This window comes from Crocuta crocuta, unplaced genomic scaffold (genome assembly GCF_008692635.1).
Source record: "Crocuta crocuta isolate KB4526 unplaced genomic scaffold, BGI_CrCroc_1.0 scaffold318, whole genome shotgun sequence".
In the NCBI taxonomy this organism is placed as follows: Eukaryota; Metazoa; Chordata; class Mammalia; order Carnivora; family Hyaenidae; genus Crocuta; species Crocuta crocuta.
This window is the reverse complement of record NW_027531425.1, coordinates 2,546,373-2,566,201: the sequence shown is the minus strand read 5'-3', so window position 1 is coordinate 2,566,201 and position 19,829 is coordinate 2,546,373. Positions and strand designations below refer to the sequence as shown.

Sequence of the window (19,829 nt, the reverse complement as noted above, 5' to 3'; positions counted from 1 at the left end):
AAGCCAGATAATTAGGAGCAGGCTACCAACCTTGGGTCAATTCCTGGTATCGCTTGTTTAGAGAAAGTTCGTGCTGTCGGTGGGTCCTTCCTTCCCCTGCCCCCTGAAGCCATCAGGCCCGAACTGATGAGTTTGGTCATCCTTGCCTTAGTGTGTCTTAGATGGTACAGCCCCTCAAGAACTGCAAGATATCAGGATCCTGCTGTGTTTTGTTTTTATTTGGACATCAGGTGCAGAGAACAGAGCTGACCATACCGTTGATTCATGGCTCATTTAATCACTGGTCCATGGGAGGCCCTTTGTGTGTTTGCCGTTACCCCATGTCCCACATCTATCCCCGTCCTTGCTCATTTCAATGGTCTAATATGTATCTTTTTGTTTAATTATGTCCCTTAAGGGGTGCCTGGGTGGCTCAGTTGGTTAAGCATCTGACTTTGGCTCAGGTCACGATTTCCCCATTCATGAGTTTAAGCCCTGAATCGGGTGAGGTCGAACCCCACTTTGGGCTCTGTGATGACAGTGTGGAACCTGCAGAGGATTTTCTGTCTCTTTCTCTCCCTCTTTCTCTGCCCCTCACTCACTTGTGCTCTCTCTCTTTTTCTCTCTCTCAAAAATAAAGTTAATTTTAAAAAGACTTTACAAACTATTCATTAGAAAATAAATAAATACCAGGGTGCCTGGGTGGCTCAGTCAGTTGAGCGTCCCAACTTTGGCTCAGGTCATGGTCTCACAGGTCATGATATCACAGCTTGTGAGTTCGAGGCCTGCGTCAGACTCTGTGCTGACAGCTCGGAGCCTGGAACTGCTTTGGATTCTGTGTCTTCCTCTCTCTCTGCCCCTCCCCTGCTCACACTCTGTCTCTCTGTCTCTCAAAAATGAATAAGCGTTAAAAATTTTTTTTTAATTTAAAATTTAAAAAAATTTTTTAATGTCCCTTAAAATATAGAGGATCACTTTAGATTGTGTTTTTAATTTGTGTAAAAACTGTTAAAGCATTCTGCCCACCCCACCCCCACACACTGTTTCTAAGATCACAAGTGTCATTGTGCTCACATCTGATCTGTTTCTCACTGTTGCGTAATCCTCTGTTATCTAGCACACATATTTTGCCTGTCCATCACTGGGACAGGGAATCCCAGGTTGCCTTCAGCTCCCTGTCACCACCAGTAATGTCCCGGTAAACAGCTTTCTCATGCCGCCTCCTGAGCTTGTATGATTATTTCTTTGGGAGATGTACCCAGTAGTCAATGACTGTGTGCAGGGTATGCATAGACTTGGTTGGTTTTTTTTTTTTTTTTAATAAAATCCCAAGTTTCATTCATTTATTTTTTTAAGTTTATTTATTTTCAGGTGGGGGAGGGGCAGAGAGAGAGGAGGAGAGAGAGAACCCCAAGCAGGCTTTGCACTGTCAGCGCACAGCCCCATGTGGGGCTCGAACTCACGAACCATTAGATCCTGACCTGAGCAGAAATCAAGAGTGAGACGCTTAACCAATGAGCCACCCAGACACCCTGCATAGACTTGGTTTTGACTTAGAAGTACGAGGTGACCGTGGAAAAGAAGGCAGAATTCTGGATTCCTGAGGCCCAGGGATCGAAGGTGACACATTTTCTCCAGAAAGATGCTTTGATTCTAGCACTGCGTTTCTGCTACTGAATTGAAGACCGCCTCAGTGTGGCCGACTTGGGGAGGAGAAGGGCAAGCAAGGGAGCCTCATATGTGCTGCTTCCTAACCGGGAAGTGATGCTTTCTCTTTGGGAAGGGAGTAGCCTTGAGAGCCCAAGTCCTAGGAGCTGGCTGAGAATCAGCATCAGATTCCAGGACCACAGATCACACTGTGCCGCCCTGTGGTCAGTGCGGAGGCCTGGTCTTGGTGACCCAGCCCTCACTTGGCTTCCTGGCATGGGGGCACAGCTGTTGGGTGATGGTGACAGGTGGAAACGCCCACCACCTGAACTTTAGCCAACGTACTCTGCCTCTGACTTTCTTCAGTGCCTCCAAAGGGCCTCCGTAGATGGAAGGAGGGTGTGTGCCCAGGTCGGTTTGTGCAAGGCAGCGGGCATTGGAGGAGCAGGAGGGCAGGGCGGACATGGCAGGGGGCAGGGAGGAAGCGCCCAGCACCGTGATGAGCATGGCTTCCAGACCCGAGTGGCAAGAGCTGGCAAGAGTGAGCTAGCATCCAGGTCGCCGAAATAAGGGGCCTGTAAATGAGGATGGAGCAGAGAAACCTCTGTGTGGCATTTAGACCTTCAGAGAGAAGGGCCAGCCAAGGATGTTTCAGGCCAGGCAGCCTGCCATGGGCAAGTGCTTGCCAGCTTCTTAACAGGGCATGGCCCTCTTTAGAAGCATGGGAATGCCTGAGAGAAGAAGTCAAGCCTCAGAAACTGATGGCACAGAAAGTGCCCTTGCCGGAGACAGGAGAGAAGAGAATGTCGAGTAGAACCTCTCTGTCTCAGCTCCCTGCTGAGGAGGTGCTCCCTGACCTGTTTTGCAGCCTTTAGGGCTCGTGGGCAAGGGACAGAAAGGTTCACGTGGACCTTCTCAGCAGGCATCAGGAAGTCAAGCCACAGCTCTTTTTCCATCTTGTAACAGCATCGTCCTGGTACTTGAGACGAGGTGGCTTGGATTCAACTAGAACACAAATCCTAGCTCTCCGAATCTTGATCTCCCTGCTATAAAATGGCAGCACTCTTCCCGTGGAGCCATTGGTGACAATTCAGTGAAACAATATATGTAGCGATGATAATAGCTACCCATGTGCGGACCAACCAGTACATATCAGCAGCTAGGCTGGGCACTAAATACTGTACGTGTGTGTGCACATGTGTGATTTCTCTCTCGTTTCCACACAAAGTGCCTCCTTTGGTACCTGGCTCATTGTAGGTGCTCAACAAATATGATTTCCCTCCCTTCCAAGCCCCCTCCCGCACTCCATCCCTCCCCTGCTCCTGCAGACAGGGAGAAAAATAGAGCCTCGCCTGGTAGAGGGAGCCTCTAGATCAGAGAGAAGGGAACAGGTTATGGGAGAAGAGGGGGCTGGAGCAGATTTCGTAGTTCAGGTTGGTGCGTTGTAAGCAGGACTGGCCCCCTCCTCCAGCCCCTTTAAAGTCTTCCCTCTTTCACGCCTTATGTCCCATGCAGTGGTGATGCTGACACTCCAGCTCCATCTCTGAGTGCTACCGACTCGCTCCCGAGCACAGGCTCTCAACCTGGTGAAGAGGACAAACCAGGGTAGAGTAGGGAACCAGAGGCGGCTCTACTGGGCAGCCCTCGCTTGCAGCCTGGAGGCCAGAGCTGAGCATAGCCCTTATTATTCTAGGCAGGTCCAGCTGCGGTGCTGAGCCAGCCTGTTTCCCTGGCCCCTGGCCCCTCCTGTTTCCTTTCTCCTGTTTCCATTCATACTTCATTTCCCATGCATCGTGCCAGTTTCAACAGGAGCCTCTGGCAGGGAAGAGTCAGGGTGTGGGTTCCTTTCAGATCCTCAAAAGACCCTACTCCATCCCTACACAGGGGCTGTCCTTTCTCCTCGTCTGGGAATGTACCTCTTCTTCAGTGCCCGGGAACGTTTCCAAGAGTAAGGGATTCCTTGGACAAAATGGGAGGAAACAGAATGTCTGCCTATTGTTTATGGTTTGGTGGCTTGGGGCATGAGGTTCTTGTGTCTTGCAGCTCCCTGTTTCAGAACTTCCTAGCGAGCCTAGCTGCATACGGAGTTATCCGGACGTGTGAGGTGGCTTGTTTCTCAGATGTGTGCGGGAGCAGAAGGGCTCAGCCCCTGTGATGTAATGTAGTTGTGATGCGATGTGGTTGATTCTGAAGGAGAAAGGGCAGCTGGAAGAGTCAGCATTTCCTCTAAGTGGAAATGCTCATTCTCTCTACTCCAGAGATGCCTGTGTTTCTGATGTTTGTCAGAAAATAAGGAGGTCCAGGGGCGCCTGGGTAGCTGGGTCAGTTGAGCGACTGACTCTCGATTATGGCTCAGGTCATGATCCTAGGGTCATGGGATCAAGCCCCAAGTCGGGCTCTGCACTGAGCATGGAACCTGCTTGAGATTGTCTCTCTCTGCTCCTCTCCTGCTCATGCTTGCTCTCTCCCTCTCTCTCTCTAAAATAAAATATGAAAAGGTGCGCCTGGGTGGCTCCATTAGTTGAGCAATTGACTCTTCATTTCTGCTCAGGTCATGGTCTCACAGTCCTTGAGCTTGAGCCCTGTGTTGGGCTCTGCACTGTCAGCACAGAGCCTGCTTGAGATTCTGTGTCTCTCTCTCTCTCTATCTCTTTCTCTCTCTCTCTCTCTTTCTTTCTCTCCCTCCTCCCCTGCTCGCTCTCCTCTCCCCCTCTCTCAAAATAAATAAGTAAGCTTTAAAAAAGGGCCACCTGGGTGGCTCAGTCGGTTAAGCATCCAACTTTGACTCAAGTCATGATCTCGCAGTCCATGAGTTCAAGCCCCATGTTGGGCTCTGTGCTGACAGCTCTCCCTCTCTCCCTGCCCCTCCCCCTTTGCACTGTGTCTCAAAAATAAACATTTAAAAAATTTTAATAAATAAATAAAATAGAATTCAAAAGAAAAAAGAAGAAGGAGAAGAAGAAAGAAAATGAGGAGGTCCAGACTCAAGGGAAGGAGTGAGGTATAACAAAAGGAGCACCAGACAGTCGAAGATGCTGACTTGCCAAAGACTAAATCACTTTTTATCTCATTGGACCTCAGTGGCTTCATCTGTAAGGTGGGGTGGGGAGGGGCGGGTCACAGCTGTCCTACATAGAATTGATAGAAGACCATGTTTCCATACGTCATTACAGATTGTAGAACAGATGTTACCAGACTTTGGGAAGAAAACCACTGAAACGATTCAATGATCATGTAGAGTAATAGGAGTTCTTGCCCCCATGGGAAGTGATGGTAGGGTTTGCTTTTCCATTGTTCTCATCCTTTAAGCCAAGAAAATGCTAGAAACTGGGAGTGAGCACATACCTTACCCAGAATGCCCCAAGCTGGGTAACTAATCCTGACCTGACCAGAGGTGGTACCTCCCAGGTGCCTGGGCCTTGCGTCTGAAGCTGAGTCTGTGACCGAGGCGGTGTGAGCACTTACAGAATATTCTTTGCCAGTTGCCTAATAAGGGTAGGGGCTAAGCAGGCTCCGCAGTTGTGGGAAACTCACATTCCAAAAGCTCAGAGAGGAGTATGGGTGCCTGCTAGGCCCTCGAATTCAAAAGAACTTCCATAGAGATCCCACCTTAAGCTGGAGCCCCAGCTAACAACTGCCCCCTTTGACTCTGTCGACAGCTTGGTGCTTGACGTCCTCTGTAAGGGTCACTAGAGCAAATCAAAGCAGACAGACCTCATTCTTCTCCACATGCCGCACGCACTCTAATCTTAAGTGACCTTTTCTCACTGGTTGCCTCTGTGAGTGAAAAATTTCTCCTCCTCCATACCTTGAGGAGAGGTTCAAAGTAAGGAATTCTGACGCAGACTGTCCCCTCTTCTTTCTAGAAAGCTAAGGCCTAGGGATATTGCCAATGGTTATAACCTGGCTAATGGTTATTGCTAATGTAGCTGCCTTGGAATTTTCCATTATTTCTAAGGGTTGGGAGTTCCCTCTGGCAAGGAAAGGTGGAGGGGCACATGGTGCTTACTGCCCTTCTGCTTAAAGGGCTAGATACCAAAGGTTCATTAAGATCAAATTAAACCTTCTCCCATCCCTTGGGAGTGGACATAGTAGACACTGGGCATCTTTCATCTGAGATTTCCAAGCATGAGGAGCTCAGTCATTTAAGTGTCTGACTTTGGCTCAGGTCATGATCTCATGATCCGTGAGTTCCAGCCCCATGTCAGGCTCTGTGGTGACAGCTCAGAGCTTGGAGCCTGCTTCAGATTCTGTGTCTCCCTCTCTCTCTCTCTCTGCCCCTCTCCCACTTGCCCTCTGTCTCTCCCTCTCTCTCTCAAAAATAAACATTAAAAAAAAGATTTCCAAACACTATTTCTAGCTCTTACTCTAGTCCTTTATCACTTTCTTCGGATGGTGTGAAGAGGTACGGCTGGCTTTTCCCCCAGGTGAAGGTGGGAGGAACTGAGCCCTAAGAAGGCTAAGTGACTGGCCCCACGGGTGCCTGGGAAGATGGTAAATCTGGTTCTAAATCTGCAACCAGTTATTCAACAACAACCACCACGACAACAGAATTAGCTGAATGCCCATGTGTGCGGGCGCTCTTACAAGCACTGGGGACGAAGCTGTGAACACCACAAGTGCAAAGCTTTGGTGGAGATAGAAAAAGTAAAGTCTGATTTCCATTTTAGCACTCTGTCTGCACTGTTGTCAACATCCTCTTGAAAGGTTAAGGAGTTCTACTTAAGGGTCAAGACGGGCTCCTTACTGCCCTAGCCCTTCCCATGGCTCCAGGCTTCGACGACAAGAAGCTGAACCAGAGGGAAATTCTGTGGTACCGCCTATCACTAGGCCAGTCTGAACGCAGGGAGTTTGACATGCCGCCTCTGTCCCCCAGGCTACTCTAATGACATCTAAAGAAAAAAAACAGGGGGGCGCCTGGGTGGCTCAGTCGGTTAAGCGTCCACCTCTTAGTTTCGGCGCAGGTCATGATGTCCGGTTGGTGGGATCAAGCCCCGCATCAGGCTCTGGGCTGACAACATGGAGCTGCTTGGAGTTCTCTCTCTACTTCTCTCTCTCTCTCTCTCTCTCTCTCTCTCTGCCTCTCCCCCCTTCTCTCTCTCTCTCTCTCAAATAAATTTTTAAAAATCTTTAAAAGAGAAAAAGCAAAAGGCAGTGTGATGTTTGAAAGACAATAGCAACAATAAAACACAAAGCCCTGCTTGCTTAACCCTCTGTAGGTCAGAGTGGCTCTAAAACTCTCGGATAAAAGGAGGCAGAGTGTACACTGGGGAGGGTGGGGGGCGGAGTGTACCCAGCTCCATCCCAGGGGACCCACCAGGAACAGGATTGATGGGAATTGGCAGGAACTTTGGCCACACATGATTGTTGGAAAAGTAACTGGTGAAAGACCCAAGCCCTTATCTAATGGTTCTTGTTGTGCCTCTTTGCTTACCTTCTAGAAGCGAAGATGTCATCTATGTATTAGAGAGGGGCTGCCCTGAGCTCCTTGCCACCCACTGGTAACTGAACTCAAGTCAGTGGAGGCTGGGCCCTCATGTTGCGGTGCTGCATTCAGAAAGAGCCCCTTCACATCTAAATGGCTGATGTGTGACCATGGGTCCCCCACAACACGACACGCAGGAGCTGCTCTCTAAAGCTAAGAACAGGGCGGGGGTGAGCCTTCCCACCTTTAGCTTAGCTCTGCGCTTAGCTCTGCCCCTCCTCCTACTCAGAGGGGGCACACATGCCTTTCTGGGGGGAGAAATGCTGATCTGAGACCCTCCGGGGCTCGCTCACACATGGGCCGACCCTGTTTTCCCGCTGACCTTGCCGTGGCCCTGGCCTCCATCTGAACTGATGGCTGCCTTATCCCTGCCACCGCGAGTAACATTGACACCATATGTTGCAAATTCACTTCCTTCTCCTCAGAGGTCCCTCTGTCCCGTTTATTTAGAAAGGCTCCGCCCTGGGTTGCCAACTGCCAGAGCGTTTTACTCTCCCCTTTTAGAGAGAGCGAAAGCTTTTTGGAGGGATGGGGCTCATTAGCTCCAAGATCTGAACATAGTACCCAACCGGCTCACAGCCGCAGCAGCCTGGAGGCTGAGTATTCCCAGGGGCCCCAGAGGATTTGGGCATCTTCTATCAGGTTGCCCTCCTGGCTTGTAAATGTGTGTGTTGGGTACAGGGTGCAGGAGGCAGACTGGCAGGCCACCCTCCAGGTCACTCTGGTCTAGACTCCTCTTCTGACCTCCTCTCCGCAGTTAGAGGCAAGATCAGACTAAAGGATTTGATAGCAGGGCCCTCAAATGGATACACGCGGAGAACACAGGAGCCATTGGGGGTTGTAAACCTTTTGTTTCCAAATTCCTGAAGTTGCCAGATTATCACTTGGTTTGAGACTGGTGCCATGTGAAGACTGGAGACAATCGGAAATGACTTCTCTACACGGGAGCGTACAGACGGCTGGGGCCTCCTAGGGAGCAGTGGGCCCCTCCTGAGTCCGTTCCCTCAGCGATCAGCTCAGCTCAGGCACCAACTGTCATCTAAACCCTTGTGCTGAAATGACTGCCTCCTGCCTGGCAGGTACTGGATCCTCATGGCTGCTCTAACTGTTTTTGTCTGTCTTTGAATCTTTATTCCAGAGATCCAGTTGTCAGCGGTATCCAGGGAGCCCTCGTCTGCCTCCCCCTTCTGCCGCCTCTCTACCACCGCAGTTGCTGGTTGTTGCTAAGGTAGCCTCCATGGTAACATGCACATCCTGTTTACACCTCCATCTGGGCAAGCTGGTCTAAGCTAGGAACCTACCTACCCTGGACAACCGCTTCCATTACCCCTCGGGGACACCAGTCGTCGTGACACGTGGTCCGGCTTCCACTCGGCTCCCCCATCCTCTTCCTCCTCTCGCTGCCAAGCTTCATACATGAAAACGGATCGGGCCCAGAGGCGGCTACTCTGAAGCTTATTGCACAGGATAGAGCCCATCTATTTCCTAACTGGGCTCCCAGAGAAGCGAGAAGTAAGAAGAAGTGAGGCGGAAGGGCAGGAGTTCCTGATCAGTTGAAGGGAAACTCCACGTTTTCTCTGGTTGAGGGGCTTGGCAACAGCAGGCAAAATGACGAACCCAACAGAACATACCTTGCCGGCCAACTCGATGGTTGAGGGCCACGAACGGGAGTTTGGCTGCACGGTAATGGACCTGAGGAAGCTCATGGAGCTACGCTCGACCGATGCAATCAACCAGATCGAGGTCCACTACGGAGGTGTAATGAATCTCTGCAGTAGACTGAAAACTAACCCTGTGGAAGGTAAAGACCATACCAGGGGTGGGGAATCAGAGGAAGGTGGCTAGTGTTCAAAACTATTGCTTCCCAGGCTTCTAGCGAAGGCAGTAAGAGACCTCACTGGTATATCTGTATCGTTGGCAAAAAATAGGGTATCTGAAGGACTGAAAGGAGGTGAGACCATGGACAGCCATTTGTTTCCTAGCAATGGTGTTCCCTGATGGTCATACTTTCTTCCTTTTTCTGTAGCAGTGTACAAAAAGGAGAGGATTTATCTCTACAAGTGTTTGTGTTAGAGATGTTTTTATCAGTAAATCATCTATAGTCTCTTATTCAGAATCAGTCTTTGATTACTAAAGAATATAAATACAACTCTGCTCCACACCGATTTGAGCGTAACTGGGGAGAGTGGGCACAAAAAAGTGAGTCATTGTGTCCACCCAACATGGCACGTCTCTATTGTGTACAGTTAGAAATAGGATGGCAAATTGTAGGGTATATAGTAGTATCTACCGTATCTTTGGATTATTCACTTTGTTTTGTGTCAGGGAATTATTGATGACTTTTCCAACCCTGCCTGACACACTTTAATATAGTTCTTCTTTCTCTGTTTTTAAATTTTTTTAAATTTTATTTTGGAGAGAAAGAGAGAGACAGAGTGTGAGCAGGGCAGGGGCAGAGAGAGGGAGACACAGGATCCAAAGCAGGCTCCGGGCTCTGAGTTGTCAGCACAGAGCCCGATGCAGGGCTTGAACTTATGAACTGAGATCATGACCTGAGCCAAAGTCAGACACTTAACTGACTGAGCCACCCAGGCACCCATATCTGTTTTTAAAAGAGAATGGAAAACCTGGCTTCATGCTTGCTTGGCTCACTTCATTTGCCCAATAAGCCATGGCAATATAAAATTTTGCATGGAGACAGAATCAAAGGAACATTCCTTTCTCACTTACATGTGGTTATAGCATCTGTGTTACAGGGTCTTACTTGAACCTGTCAGTGAGGCAGGACATGGCTGAGTAGCATTAGATAAATCAAAGATCTTGTCCTTCGGGGCGCCGGGATGGCTCAGTCGGTTGAGCATCCAACTTGGCCCAGGTCATGATCTTGTGGCTCCATAAGTTCCAGCCCTACTTCGGGCTCTGTGCTGACAGCTAGCTCAGAGCCTCGAGCCTGCTTCGGATTCTGTGTCTCCCTCTCTCTCTGCCCCTCCCCTGCTCATGCCCTTGCTCTCTCAAAGATAAATAAAAATAAACATTAAAAAATATTTTTTAAAAAAAGGATCTTGTCCATCAGATGCCTTTAACCTCTTGAGGTAGACTATTTCTAGCCTTCCTTAGAAGTTACATCATATTTTTTGCCAAGTCTAAGAAGTTTTGACGTCCAGCCAGTGCTGTAAGTTTGCAACTTGGATTCCAGACTCTTTAGGATTGAGAGAGAGAGGGAGAGATTTTTACCTAGATATCTGTACCTTGTCATGTCTTGTTTGCTTTGCAATATGAGAGAGCTTCCTTCCATGTTCTCTTTACTGCTAGAATCCAGTTTCCTGTCTCTCATGAGTTCAAACATTAGCTCTACCATATACTAACTGAGTATATTGAACAGTTTACAGTTAGCCTCCTTGAGCCTCGTTCTTCTTTGAAAATGATGTTACTATCTAGCCCATACGGTTATTGGGATTACTGTATTGGGATTACATGTACATATAATGTGCATAAGTGCTCAAGCTTATAATGGGTATTCAATTAATGAGTTGTCTCAGATTAAAATGGAGCCCACGTGTCTGAAGGTGTACGAGCGCCCATGGAATGCGATGTATTATTTCCTCTGGAGAGTTTACCACGCGTATGACCGCAACCACTTGGCCTCTGCCTCCTTTCACCTCTTGATGTCAAAGAGATCTGGTTCACATGGTGCTTGGTTCCTCGCCTGTGGCTCAGTCTTTGCCTTCTGGCTAGAATCTAATGACCGCCTTTGGGCACTGCTTCTTGTCAGCTAGATTTCTTTATTCTGCCACTTTTATAGTAGTGTTGACCTTAACTAGAGGCTATTTGCATTCTATGTTCACCGAGGAATGCAGGCGTTTAGAAACACCCATCACAATGCAGGCAGGATCTTCCTTTTTCCCTTCTTATACCATTATTTTTTTTTTATTCCTTTTTTAGTTTTTAATGAAAAAAATTTTTTTCTTAAATAGTTTATTGTCAAGTTGGTTTCCATATAATACCCAGTGTTCATCCCAACAAGTGCCCTCCTCCATGCCCATCACCCCCCTTCTCCTCTCCCCTCCCCCATCAGCCCTCAGTTTGTTCTCAGCATTCAAGAGTCTCTCATGGTTTGCCTCCCTCCCTCTCCTCAACTATTTTTCCCCTTCTCCTCCCCCATGGTCCTCCGTTAAGTTCCTCCTAATCCACCTATATGTGTAAACATACGGTATTTGTCCTTCTCTGCCTGACTTATTTCTCTCAGCATAACACCCTCAAGTTCCATCCATGTTGCAACACATGGCCAGATTTCATTCTTTCTCATTGCCATGTAGTATTCCATTGTATAGATGAACCACATCTTCTTGATCCATTCATCAGTTGATGGACACTTAGGCTCTTTCCACATTTTGGCTATTGTTGAGTGTGCTGCTATGAACTTTGGGGTACGTGTGCCCCTATGCATGAGCACTCCTGTATCCCTTGGGCAAATTCCTAGCAGTGCTATTGCTGGGTCATAGCAGGAGTAGGAGTTCTCTTGTTACTTTTTTGAGGAACCTCCACACTGTTTTCCAGAGGGGCTGCACCAGTTTACATTCCTACCAACAGTGTAGGAGGGTGCCCGTTTCTCCACATCCTCGCCAGCATCTATAATCTCTTGATTTGTTCATTTTAGCCACCCTGACTAGAGTGAGGTGGTATTTCAGTGTGGTTTTGATTTGTATTTCCCTGATGATGAGGGACGCTGAGCATCGTTTCATGTGTCTGTTGGCCATCTGGATGTCCTCTTTGGAGAAGTGTCTGTTCATATCTTCTGCCCATGTCTTCACTGCATTATTTGTTTTTCTGGTGTGGAGTTTGGTGAGTTCCTTATAGATTTTGGATACTAGCCCTTTATCTGATATGCCATTTGCAACTATCTTTTCCCATTCCATAAGTTGCCTATTAGTTTTATTGATTGTTTCCTTTGCCCTGCAGAAGCTTTTTATCTTGACGAGGTCCCAATAGTTCATTTTTGCTCTTGATTCCCTTGCCTTTGGGGATGTGTCAAGTAAGAAATTGCTGCGGTTGAAGTTAAGAAGTTGTTTCCTGCTTTCTTCTCTAGGGTTTTGATGGTTTCCTGTCTCACATTCAGGTCCTTTATCCATTTTGAGTTTATTTTTGTGTACGGTCTGAGAAAATGATCTAGTTTCATTCTTCTGCATGTTGCTGTCCAGTTCTCCCAGCACCATTGGTTAAAGAGGCTGTCTTTTGTCCATTGGATACTCTTTCCCACTTTGTCAAAGATTAGTTGGCCATACATTTGTGGGTCCAATTCTGAGTTCTCTATTCTATTCCATTGGTCTATGTGTCTGCTTTTGTGCCAATACCATACTGTCTTGATGATGGCAGCTTTGTAGTAGAGGCTAAAGTCTGGGATGGTGATGCCTCTCGTTTTGGTTTTCTTCTTCAATATTACCTATACCATTCTTGATGGCTTTGGCCAGTCGTTTCTCTCACAAGGTGACACCTAGGAGTCCAGATTAGTTGGAACTGAGATGCTCCTAATAGCAGGCTCCAGACTTTCCTCCCAGTTTCCCTAATCCATTTCTCAAAGCTGCAGCTTTTTCCTTCCTGATTCCCAGACAGCTTCCATTCCCAAAGGCCATGATATATGTCGCTTTAATCTCAACAGCAGGCAGCAAGTGTTGTAGATGTAGCTAATGCCCTTCGGTTCCTCCCCACTCCTCATTTCAGACGGACGGTGGAAAGCCATGCCTTATGATGGCAGGTGCCTCTGCAGCTCCGGGGCCCTGGTGGTGCCCCAACCCCAGTCCCCCCACCGCCGGTGCTGCTGCCTGCCGCCATCCTTCTGCTTCCTTAGATCACAAGTCTGTATTCTGATGTTTCAGTGTAAGACTTAATCACAGGGCTAGTTCTGGAGCTGGGGAGACAGGGGGTCCGGAAACAACTTCTCCATGAGTAATGTGTATTCTGCTGTGCCAGCCAGGAACTCCCGTGTGTGTGAGGGATACAAGCATAGGAAGGGAGACACAGAGGAGCTAGGACACCGAAGTCTCTCCCCAGACAAGGGTGACGCTGAGCTGTTTAGTGCGGCAGGGCCAAGAAAAGAGCGTCACTCTCCAGGTGCCTCGATGAGCCGATGCTATAAAAAGCCAGTCTGTTCACAGAAGACCACACTGAGGTGCCTGACAACCTATCGTAGTTCTGTCCCTTGTGGGAAGCCCCTGCAGACTAATAATAAGAATAAAGAAGGGCATCTGGGTAGCTCAGTCGGTTAAGCATCCGACTTTGGCTCAGGTCATGGTCTCACAGTTCGTGAGTTCAAGCCCTGCCTCGGACTCTGTGCTGAGAGTCCCTGCCTGCCCCTCCCCCACTTGCTCGTGCTCTCTCTCTCTCTCTCAAAAATCAATAAACATTTAAAAAAAAGAATAAAGAAATTCACCTGGTGCTTGAATTCTGCTAGTTGGTATCCTGGTGAAGTAGGATCGGGGAGACTAGTTCCTAGAGTGTGACCCTTCTCTTTTATTTTCTGTTGGGTTGATAACATCTTCCATCTAGATCTGACTTTTTTTTTTAACCATAGCTCTAAGGGGCCTTATGGAACTTGGAGTTTATAATATTTATGATGCTAGTATGGTTTTATTGTTCTGGGTTTACACAATTCTAGAGGCAAGTGGGATTTGATTTTATTCACCCCCCTCCCCCGCTTCCAGGTCCACAGGCCTAAATGACTCCTTTAAGTTCTTACTAGTGGGGAGAATATGATGGGCTATCTCATGTTTTCCGATGGAGTCCATGATGCTCTTCTGTCTCTTAGGCTAGAGCAGCAGCACAGAGAGACTCAGAAGCACAGATAATTTAAGTTTGGTCTGTATTTCAATGCCTGATAAAATTTCTAATTGTGACCCAGTGATAGTATTAATTTAACAGTGGCTTCTGTTCCGTGAATGTGTGTGGCTATTTGGAGCACGGACTGACGTCTGATTGCCTGGGGAGGCTCCGGCCTGGCCATGCTTGATGGCCATTGCTACCACTCATTGAATTCTCCTGACATAAAATGGGAGCCTCTTTGCCTTGTGTAATTACTAGGCAGCCACTAAGTTCAGGGAAAGCTGAGATTCTTTGGGGAGTAAAAAGCAGGAGGGGAAAGAATCTGTTTTAAGATAGTCCAGCCTGAATTACCATTTTGGTTCATTAACTACAGGATTTAGGGTCATATTTCCTGACACATTAAGATCTCTTCAGTTTAACTGTGTTCCTGCTCCTAAGCCTTCTGAGGTCAGTGGCGTGTTCCACCAAACATCATCTGTTTTCCACAAGCTGGGACACGCTAAGATGGGCTCTTCCTCCATGTGCAGATTGAAATTTCCAGTAGCATTTTCTTTTGTTTCTTTTTTTATTTGAGAAACAAGTGAGCTGGGGAGAGGGGCAGAGGGAGAGGGAGGGAGGGAGAGAGAGAGAGAGAGAGAGAGAGAGAGAGAGAATCTTAAGCAGGCTCTATGCTCAACACAGAGCCACATGCGGGGGCTTGATCTCATGACCCTGGGATCATGACCTGAGCCAAAAGCAAGAGTCAGACGCTCAACCGACTGAGCCACCCAGGCGCCCCTCCAGTAGCATTTTCGATCAGGAGAAAAGTTGAACACATAATAAATAATAAATGTTTACCCACAACACAACTATATACTATTAGTACTTCTAACACTAGTATTATTTACATAGTAAGATATGCAAGAAATAGAAGTTGATTAAGTAATATGAAAAGTTCTGATATTTCTCCCATGCTCCAGCAGATGGATGCAGGCCCCCTACTTAGAGGCCGCTGCTTTAGAGAATGTTAGTGTTGGGGGTTGGGGAGTACAGAATCAGAGGAGCGAATATGGGATGGAACCGATGTAAGAAGGAGATGGTAACTGGCCTCTTTGATAGTTTCCTCTCCATTTTTAGGGTGTATAGTGTGTTTTTAGAATACCTGTTTTTAGGGCACCTGGGTGGCTCAGTCGGATAATCGGCCGACTCTTGGTTTCAGCTCAGATCATGGTGTCATGGTTCATGAGTTCAAGCCCCGCGTCGGGTTCTGCACTGACAGTACGGGGCCTGCTTGGGATTCTCTCTGCCCTTCCCCTCCTCTCTCCCTCCCTCTCTCTCTCTCTCTCTCTCTCTTTCTCTTTCTCAAAATAAATAAACTTAAAGGGAAAAAAAAAGAATCCTTGTTTTTAGGAGCTCATCAATCCCAGAAGAGAAGCATAGCCAAGCTACCTCTCTTTCCTCTGGCGTCTGCCCCATAGCCAAATTTAAACTCTTGTCCAAACTCTACCAGAAGTGCCAAATAAATGATCCTAAAAGCAACACATGTGGGCATGGCTGCAGAGGCTGAGAGGCTGGCCCCCTCCACCCATCATGCTTTGGGCAGATCTGTTAGCACTACTTTAAGACAGAGACTCAAGCCAGAAGATCTTGGAGGGAAGGGAAGAGAAGGTGGGCAGACCAGCTGAAACAGCCAGAAAGCAGCTCTGCTGTGATGTGAGTAGCTGAGGCAAGTCTAGTAGCTTCCTAAAAGAAATAGTTAGTACTTTACAGAAGGATGGGAAATGTTTCCACCAAACCGCAGGGGAAGCAGTGTCTCAACCGCTGGAAGGAGGAAAACAGGCGATTGAGAAAGAGGAGAGTGAAGTGCCCTCCCTCGGAACCTCCCCACCCCTGCAGGGGAATCCCATGTTGCATCCTGGGAGTCCCCAGTCAGATTGGGGTGCCCAGGGCTAAATGAGGCCAACAGTGCTTGACAGCTCTGGCCCTTCTCTTCCCAGCCCAACCCCAGGTTGTGTGAATCCTTTTCTATTTGGCCCCTCCCTGCCGGAGCTGGGCCTCTGGTATGGCTGGAATCGTGCTGCCAGGCAGGGGACAGGGCAGTCTCGATGGGGGAGAAGGGGATAAGTCCTCCTGGGCCTGAGAACCCTCCCCCTTTCCCCCTTCCACAGGCCGGGAACCCTTTGTGCCGCATTCCTTCAGCAGCTCAGCAAAAACTCTTGCAAGCTCGGTTTCATCCTGAACCTTGTTGTTGCCTTGCATGGAACGTCAGCCAGGGGTGGGAAGAAAGATAGCACTCCCTCCTTGGCCCAGGCAGATGTCGCATCCACCCTTGGAAGTAGGGCTTTCGCTCTTTTTATTTAGCTCTGAAGTGTGAGCACTGGGGAGCGTGACACGGGAGGAAAGCACACGCATGCGGTGCGGGGGCAGAGGGCTGCGCAGGGCAGCCGAGGGAGCCTTTTCTCTTGGCGCCAGCTTTGGGGCCTTCAGAAGAGGCGTGGAGAGGAGGGCCAGACGAAGGGGGACATTCCCTGCCAAAGCTGTGGGGCTGTCTGCACTGAAAATGAGGGAAAAAGGCCATTCTTCCCTAAGTCCCGCGTCCTCTTGCTGTGACCCTGAGGAGATGGCTTTATCTCTAGGGGCTGGAGGTCTGGCAGCCAGAGGGCCCATCTCCGAGCTGTGGGTGCGCTGGGCTGGAGATGCTGATGTAGAGAGCTGGCTCTGCGTCCCTGAGAAGTGGCATTTGCTAAAAGCCTGTGGTCCCTATATTAATTTTAAGCTACCCCTCCCTGTCGCCCCCCCACCCCCCAGCCAAACCAAGGTTTTTAAAGTAGGACTTGAAAGGCATTCTGATGTCTGTTCTCCTATACCCGAGGCCTGCCGTCCAGTCCACCCAGAGCAACCTGTCCCTGTATTCTCTGTGTGGGAGATGATCCTGCTCGTCTCCTTGGCAAGGTGTCATAGCTCAGACAGCTGGGAAGTCCCTCGTGATGTCTGACCCAGCCCCGCCCTTTCTGGGGCTGAGCTGGTTCTCCTAAGGGGCGCCTCCGCCGACAGCGCTCGCTCCATGTCCTCAGGAGGCTGGCCCGGCCCTTCCCTGCTGGAGCCAGGCCACTGAGGGCCGGGCTGCCGCCTCCCCTCCCCAGCCCTGGTTCCCCCGCACGGGCTCACGGCAGACACAGATTTTCCGCTGCTGCCTCTTCCATCCCCTGCCAGCCTGGGCAGGGGCCATCAACTCCCCAGCGTGGGGTGGGGGCGATGACCTCACAGCCTGACATTCTTGTCGCCTCTCCCAGCTCATGTGCTCCGTCTGGTTCTCAGGGCCAAAGGCGCTCCTGATTTGGGTGGGGCTCGCTCTCGCCCATGTTCTTGGGGGACAAAGATTCCTCTCATTTTTTTTTAATGTATTTCTAAGGGAAATCCTCTTCCTGTGTTTCTAGCCTTCTCCCCCAGCCACGTGCTCCTTCCCTTCCCAGGAAACTGTGTGAGTCTTGAGAAACGACTGCAGAGATCAGGGACTAATACCCTGTCATTGACTACACAAGTATTTATGTGAAATTATAGCTGCGGAGGGCAGGGCTGAGAGCCTCTCGGGGCAGGAAGAATGGAATGGAAAGCCCAAAATTGGGGATTGGCTGAGCTCCCAGGCCCGCATGGCTTTCCCGTGCCCTGCCTCTTGTCCCAGAGAGGATTCCCAAGGCTGCTCCGCTAACTGTCCCCACAGGCCCCTCCCTGCCCCAGGGCACACTGGGAACTGGGAACAGCCACTTGACTTAAGGTAGCTGTTGCAAGAGCTTAGGGTGACTTAAGGTGGAGCAGAGAGATGAAAGAAAATGGCAAAAGGGAAGTTAGGGTGTGAGTTTGAAGGCATCTAGGCAAGAGCAAGGCCTTGAACTCTTCTGTTTTCCATAACGTGTCTTGTTTGGTTTGCTTGGGTCCCAAAAAGGGCCACAATGAACCTTTTATCGAGTACGAGATTCGTAGGTTGGACTCTCAGAGACCTGGTGGCACCAATCCTGAGGGCAGGAAGAAGACTTATCCAGCCTAGTTGTAAGCCGTGACCAGGCTGATGGGCGCAGAGGCGCAGAGGCACCCGCCACATGGGTGACCGGCCATCCCGTTGGCCTGGGATGAGGGGGTGAAGGGGGCAGGCGGTTTCCAGGAGGCGGGAGCTTCAGTGCCCAAACCTGGCAACGCGGGACCAGTCAGTCACGTGGGAATGAAGCCGCTTCCGCACCCCAGCCCCCTCTGCGTGTAGCTTGGCATGTCGCTGCTTCCCGGGAGTGGTACAGACTCTGGCTCATACCAGCCCGGTAGTGACACAACCTCTCCAGGTCTTAGTCTGCTGATACGTAAAATGGGGTTAACAGTAGCTACGGCACAGGGTTTTGCGGTGTCTGAATGAGGAGACTCCGGTGTGCCTGGTGAGGCATCTGGCACATAGTAATCACGCAAATGTTAGCAACCTGGTTTATTACTCATCCATTCAGTTCATTCAGCACGTTCGTGTATGCATACGATGTGCCAGGCACTGCCGTAGACCTAAGGAGCAAAGACAAAACTCCTGCCCGTGTGGAGGGGGATGGGCAAACATAATGAATACCTCATATAACATATTGGGGAGACGACCTATGGCGGGAAATGGTGACACGGGATAAGGGAATCGAGACAGCTGGAGCAGAGAAGCCATAATATTAAATCCAATGGTCAGGGTCGGCCTCCCTGAGAAGGTGACACATGTACGAAGACCTGAAGGACGTAAGAGAACGAGCTAGTAAGGAGGAAGCTGAGCCGAGGAGGAGCTGCGGCAGGGCCCTGAAATAGAAGCTTGTCGGACGCGTTCAGGGATGGCAGGAAGGCTCGCTGGGCTGGCGCTCAGGCAGCAAGGAGCAAATAGTCGGCATTAAGGGGTGGGAGGCACGGGGGCTCTTGAGGGGCCTTACAGGCCATCACCAAAGCTTCGGGGCCCAGTTCCACTCCCAGGAAAAGCCACCCGAGGATTCTGAGTAGGTGAGTAGCAGGGGTTGGGTTTGAAAACCATCGTTCTGGCTACTGTGTTAGGAGAAGACCGGGCACAGGACAGCAAGGGTGGCAGCAAGGGTACTGGTTAGAGGACAGTTGTCAATAGCCAGGCAAGAGAGGGTGGCAGCTCAGACCAGGATGGTGGCCTTGGGTCATCGTGGAAGGGAATGGACCTTGGGTATGTTTTGAAGATAAAGCTGCAGGATGTGCTGGCTGAATGGATAGAGCGTGTGCCAGAGGGCCATGGGGTATCGATCTGAGAGCAGAGAGAGCAAGATGGCCTCAGATGGGTGCTTTCAGCTACACTTTTGTGGTTGGCGCTGTTGTTTTGGCCTCCACTGGGGTCTTGGGGTGTCCCTTAAGATGATCTCTGATGTCGCGTATGCGTTCCTAGTCCTCTCCTCGCTGCTTCCTTGAGAAACGTCCCAGGGACACGAAGAAATGATCAGAATTCCTGTTTCCCTGGAGTACACCTGGCCCCCCAGGACAGCAGTCCCAAACTGGCACAGCCTGGCTCTCTCAGGTCCTCGGGGAGCAAGAACCAGCCAGGACCCCTGCCTCGGCCTGCCTGGGGGTCAAGATGCCCTTGCCCAGAAATGCGCCTTTCCCAGGCCCTTGCTTTCCCTTCCCACTGGGAACCTGACTTCGCAGAGCGGTGGAGGCAGGGAGCCTCTGGGAAGCAACCCAACTCGCTGCTAGTGCTTTGGCCAAACCCACTCCCCCGCAGAGTTGGCTACGCCACTCAGCCGGAGGCCAGGGTGGCACTCCTGGGCACTGGGAGGCAGGGGGCCCTGGATAAGAACATTGGCACTGCTTCTCTGACCCACTCCCTGTCTCCCTCGCCTAAGCACTGGCAAGTGACAGTGGTCTCTACTCCCCAAGTCCACAGCGTGGATGCCAGTCC

The 19,829-nt window shown here is 49.8% G+C and overlaps 1 protein-coding gene across 3 annotated transcripts in view; it reads left to right on the top strand.

The window, feature by feature from the left end:
- ATP2B4 (ATPase plasma membrane Ca2+ transporting 4) overlaps positions 1 to 19,829 on the top strand; it is a 95,666-nt gene that overhangs the window by 35,829 nt on the left and 40,008 nt on the right. For all 3 annotated transcript variants that reach the window (XM_077772130.1, XM_077772132.1, XM_077772131.1), the window contains exon 2: positions 8,250 to 8,912. In XM_077772130.1, coding sequence (XP_077628256.1) covers positions 8,720 to 8,912 — 193 coding nt within the window. In that variant the 5' untranslated portion in view covers positions 8,250 to 8,719. The remainder of the gene's footprint in view (positions 1 to 8,249; positions 8,913 to 19,829) is intronic.